At 38.9% G+C, this 6000-nt stretch overlaps 1 protein-coding gene across 2 annotated transcripts in view; it reads left to right on the top strand.

Annotated features, from left to right (window-relative positions):
- The window catches only part of DARS (aspartyl-tRNA synthetase), a 102522-nt gene that overhangs the window by 54797 nt on the left and 41725 nt on the right, over positions 1-6000 (top strand). For both annotated transcript variants that reach the window (XM_011937737.1, XM_011937734.1), the window contains one exon: positions 4831-4911. In XM_011937737.1, the coding sequence (XP_011793127.1) occupies positions 4831-4911 (81 nt within the window). The remainder of the gene's footprint in view (positions 1-4830; positions 4912-6000) is intronic.

Raw genomic sequence — 6000 nt, 5'->3', positions numbered from 1 at the left:
TTTCCATTTGCTTGGTAGATCTTTCTCCATCCCTTTATTTTGAGCTTGTGCGCGTCACTGCATGTGAAATGGGTCTCCTGAATATAGCACACTGATGAGTCTTGACTCTTTATCCAGTTTGCCAGTCTGTGTCTTTGAATTGGAGCAATTAGCCCATTTACATTTAAGGTTAATATTGGTATGTGTGAATTTGATCCTGTCATGATGTTAGCTGGTTATTTTGCTTGTTAGTTGATGCAGAAAAGCTGAAATTCTAAAAATCAGAGCGCCTCTTCTCCTCCAAAGGAATGTAGCTCCTCGCCAGCAACAGAACAAAGCTGGACAGAGAATGACTTTGACGAGTTGAGAGAAGAAGGCTTCAGATGATCGGTAATAACAAACTTCTCCAAGCTAAAGGAGGATGTTCAAACCCATCGCAGAGAAGCCAAAAACCTTGAAAAAAGATTAGACGTATGACTAACTAAACAGCGTAGAGAAGACCTTAAATGACCTGATGGAGCTGAAAACCATGGCATGAGAACTACTGGACACATGCACAAGCTTCAGTAGCCTATTCAATCAAGTGGAAAAAATGGTGTCAGTGATTGAAGATCAAATGAATGATATGAAGCAAGAAAAGAAGTTTAGAGAAAAAAGAGTAAAAAGAAACGAACAAAGCCTCCAAGAAATATGGGACTATGTGATAAGACCAAATCTACGTCTGATTGGTGTACCTGAAAGTGACGGGGAGAATGGAACCAATTTGGAAAACACTCATTAGGATATTATCCAGGAGAATTTCCCCAACCTAGCCAGGCAGACCAATATTCAAATTCAGGAAATACAGAGAACACTATAAAGATACTCCTCAAGAAGAGCAACTCCAAGACACGTAATTGTCAGATTCACCAAAGTTGAAATGAAGGAAAAAATGTTAAGGGCAGCCAGAGAGAAAGGTCGGGTTACCCATAAAGGGAAGCCCATCAGACTAACAGCGGATCTCTCGGCAGAAACTCTACAAGCAGAAGAGAGTGGGGGCCAATATTCAACATTCTTAAAGAAAAGAATTTTCAGTCCAGAATATCATATCCAGCCAAACTAAGCTTCATAAGTGAAGGAGAAATAAAATCCTTTACAGACAAGCAAATGCTGAGAGATTTTGTCACCACCAGGCATGCCTTACAAGAGCTCCTGAAGGAAGCACTAAACATGGAAAGGAACAACCAGTACCAGCCACTGCAAAAACATGCCAAATTGTAAAGACCGTCGATGCTAGGAAGAAACTGCATCAACTAATGATGTACTTTTAAAGGATGATTAATTAACTAATTCTTAATCTTATATCTCATAATTATTTTTCTGATATTTTTACAGAATAGAGAAGTCAAAATAAATAATACCTTATTGGTCTTATATTCCAACAGTAGCTTCTGGTTTTTTGTTTTTTTGTTTTTTGTTTTTTTTTACAAGACTTATCCCTGATCTGTTGTTTTCCTCAGGATTAAAAACTGAAAGATCTCATTATCATTGACTTAAAATATGATAAGTGTCTTTGAGGTCAGGAGTTCAAGACCAGCCTGATCAACATGGTGAAACCTTGTTTCTACTAAAAATACAAAAGTTAGCCAGGCATGGAGGCAGGTGCATGCAATCCAGCTACTCAGGAGGCTGAGGCAAGAGAATTGCTTGAACCCAGGAGACAGAGGTTGCAGTGAGCCAAGATCGTACCACTGCACTCCAAACTGCCTGACTGAGTGAGACCCCATCTCAACAACAACAACAAAAAATCATAAGTGAATTCACACTATTGAAATAACCCTGCCAGCTTGAACCTACAGTGCTCAGATTTAGGTCTAGATTGTATCTACAATATGCATCACTAAATTTCTCTTAAGGAGTAGTAGTCTTTAAGACAGCATGGCCTCTTCTTGCCCTGATCCATGTGCATATGCATGAGCATATGTAAGAGTCAGTCAGACCAACAGGCAGACAGATTCAGAGATAGGCCCATATGTACTTATTAATTTAAGAGTAACATTGTATTTAACGGGAATTGATTGTCATGGAACTCTTCAAGACTTAGAAAACCTTGGGGTTTTTACTGACCTAATTTGACAAATGACTTTGTTGTCTTTGTGTAAGTCTCATCTTGAACCAACCCCACCAGGAAGTTTGTAACCTAGTAAAGACAAACTGACCAAAGAGTAAGAATAAAGATAAATGAATAAACCCATTTATGCTGACCAAGAAAGATAACTTCCACATCTTCCAGGTAACACATCGTTTTCAGTACTTGAATAAAGAAAATTTGGCCAGATATGGTGGCTCATACCTGTAATCCCAGTGCTTTGGGAGGCCAGGGTGGGAGGATCACTTGAGTCCAGGAGTTGGAGGTTACAGTGAGCTATGATCACACCACTGCACTCTAGCCTGGGTGACAGAGCAAGACCCTGTCTCAAAAAAAAAAAAAAAAGTGTGTGTGTGTATATGTACTTCTATTTTTCTACTAGAAGCAAATGTAGTTTTAATATTATCTAGATGTGTACAATAAATATTAATAAATTGTAAGCCTAAAGAGCTTACAAATTTTGCCATAATAAAAATAAAGTATTTCACAAAGAACGAAGTATTACATAACAAGTAGAATCTTATATAAGTAGTGACTTTGCTTTATCACTTACTTATTTATTCAGCCAGCAGTTACTGTTGATAGGTACTTTGTGCCAAGCACTATGTGAAGACTCTGGGGCAGAGTACTCATGGTATAGTAAAGAGGATGATGAATTCCCACTAGTTATAAAAGTAGAAGTAGCAGCTCTTCAGTTCTCCAATTTGGATTGGAGATCAAGTTTCTGTTAACTTGTCAAAGGGAATCCTAGAATTTGGGTTTAGGGAGGGGAGTGGTGACAAATAATTCTATTTTATAATAAGGAATACTAAAGTTTCCTACACTATTTCTTGGGGTATCTCAGCTGAATGCCAATATTGATCTGCCAACTAGAAGAGTATAATTCCCTTTCCTGAAGTAACTAAATAAGGTATTTTTCCTGTTTGTGCTTTAGCAGGTTTTCGAGACATAGTTTGGGTTAACTAATATGGTAATATGCTTTTTAAAGGTAGCCAGAAAAACAAAGAGCAAAAGACTCTAGCTCGGTCTTTATGACCCAGTTGCTTTTTATCACTAAAATGTGAAATTAGTGTGAGTGAATATTCAAGAATTTTGACAACATAAAGGAACATCCTCTAGGGCATTTCCTAACCAGGAGACTGGTAGGAAATGAGATATATGTAACATGTTTGATGAGAGAGAGCAATGAAGGGTACCTGAAAGGAGAAAGAATGAGAAAAGAAGTGTAGCAGAGCTGGACTGAATTTGGTCCTAGCAGTGGCAGTGGCAGTGGCACCGGCCAAATGCTGTTAATAATAACAAGGCGGCCAGGCGTGATGGCTCATGCCTGTAATCACAGCACTTTGGGAGGCCAAGTCGGGCGGATCACCTGAGGTCAGGAGTTCAAGACCAGCCTGGCCAACATAGTGAAACGCCATCTCTACTAAAAATACAAAAATTAGCCTGTGTGGTGGCACGTGCCTGTAGTCCCAGCTACTCGAGAGGCTGAGGTGGGAGAATCACTTGAACCTGGGAGACAGAGGTTGCGGTAAGCCAAGACCACACCATTGCACTCCAGCCTGGGTGACGGAGTGGTACTCCATCTCAAAACTAATAATAATAATAATAATAATAACAAGTCATATGTTAATTGCTCCTTCACATGACTGAAGTGTTTTCACATTTATTATTCTGTTTGATTTTTGTTTGTGTGTTTTCTGAGATGAAGTTTCGCTTATTTTGCCCAGGCTGGAGTGCAATGGCGTGATCTCAGCTCATCACAACCCTTGTGCTCTCAGGTTCAAGCGATTCTCCTGCCTCAGGCTCCTGAGTAACTGGGATTACAGGCATGCGCCACCACGCCTGCTAATTTTTGTATTTTTAGCAGATACAGGGTTTCACCATGTTGGTCAGGCTGATCTCGAACTCCTGACCTCGTGATCTGCCCGCCTCAGCCTCCCAAAGTGCTGGGATTACAGGTGTGAGCCACCGCGCCTGGCCTGTTCTGTTTGATTCTTAGAGCAGGCTTTATTTTAATTGAAACTCTGAGATTAAGTGATTTCCTTGAAAATAGCTTTTTTGTGTTTGTGTTTGTTTTTGTTTCTGTTTTTGTTTTTTTGAGACAGGGTCTAACTCTGTCATCCAGACTGGAGTGTGGTATGATCTTGGCTCACTGCAACCTCTGCCTCCCAGGTTCAAGTGATCCTTCTGCCGCAGCCACCCAAGTAGCTGGGATTTTAGGCACGTGCCACCATGCCTGACTAATTTTTGTATTTTTTGCAGAGACGGGGTTTCACCATGTTGCTCAGCCTGGTCTCGAACTCCTGGGCTCAAGTGATCAACCCACCACAGCCTTCCTAAGTGCTGGGATTGCAGGTGTGAGCCACAGCACCAACCGCTACCCATAGCTTTTTTGACATAGCTAGACCGTAAGCCAGTGCCTACACCCCAGTCATTACTTATTACATTGGTAGGCATCTTAGAATATACAAATAATTTTTATATATGTTCTCTTATTTGACTGTTCTAACAACCATAGAGGTAGGCAAAAAATATTATCCTCCTTTTAAACAAATCATCAAGGTGAAAAAACCTGTATCATCTTGTTTGATTTCAGCAAGTAGTTTCAATTAAAGATGTATGCAAACATTGCTTCATGCCTAAGTCAACTGTAGATTGTTTTTTAAGCAAAGGGTGCAGATTTTATGTGCTTTCTACTATTTTTGGCAATCTCTCACTTTCAGATTTATGTGATCAGTTTGGCTGAACCCCGCCTGCCCCTGCAGCTGGATGATGCTGTTCGGCCTGAGGCGGAAGGAGAAGAGGTAAAAAATTATACTTATGAAATATGCTTCCTCTGTATATTTAGTTTGCAAAACATTGAAAACCTGATGCCCTACTTTTGTACTTAGGGTGCCTATGAAGTGACTTTGAGCTCCACTGTTATTTAAATTTACTCTTAAAATCAGCAATTCTCAAACCTTTTGGTATCGAGATGCCTTTTACATTGTTAAAAATAATTAAGACCCCTACAAGCTTTTGTTTGTATTGGTGTATATATATCAATATTTATAGTATTGGGAATTAAAACACATTTTAAAATATTTATTAAAAATTATATATACATTGCATGCATGTTGGCATATGTAGTATTATGCAAATCATGAAGCTAATAACATTTTATGAAAAAATTACAGTTGTCCAAAGCAAAAAATAATTATCGTTAGAGTGACATTGTATTTAGCAGTCCATTGCCTTAACCACTCAGCTACCTCATCCTTCAGATGACATTCTGTTTATATAACCACAGTTCTTTGTAATTTCTGGCTTAATAGACAACTAGATTCTCATATTGCCTCTGCATTCATTCTATTGTGATGAATACACATCATAGAATCTTTAGAAAACTGCTCAGTATACTCATGAAGAGTGAGAAAGAAAAAGTATTGCTATGAAAAAGTAAGTTTGACTTCATCAACTCCCAGAAAGTCTCAGGGACCTTCACTGCTCCCCAGATCACATTTTGAGAACCACTACTCTATGTCAGTCTTTATCTGTTCCTTCACCCTTGGGCTAGCAGGTTAAATCCAGGAATCAATGAAATCCAGGAATCAATGAAGAAGTGGGTGGTGAATTTTTGTTTTATCCCAATAATGAGGCAAGACTTTGAGGGGTGGAGGAGGGAAAGAAACCATTAATATCTGTTAATTCTTTGTCTTCTTTCCATCTCTCTTTTAATGTTAACTTCTCTCTGGCCGCACTTTGTGTTTCTCCCATTATTTGAGATCCCTGAGATTTTTGGGCATAGTATTAACATACAAACATCCTGCTCAATTAAAAGTAAATATGACTTCTAAAAGTATTTTTTGTGCTCTTCAAAATATTAGTAAAATTTGATTTTTTCTTTTCTTCTT

Source organism: Colobus angolensis, unplaced genomic scaffold, assembly GCF_000951035.1.
Source record: "Colobus angolensis palliatus isolate OR3802 unplaced genomic scaffold, Cang.pa_1.0 Scaffold168, whole genome shotgun sequence".
NCBI classification, from domain to species: Eukaryota; Metazoa; Chordata; class Mammalia; order Primates; family Cercopithecidae; genus Colobus; species Colobus angolensis.
Note: the sequence above shows the minus strand (reverse complement) of the source record. Positions and strands in the feature narration are given on the sequence as shown.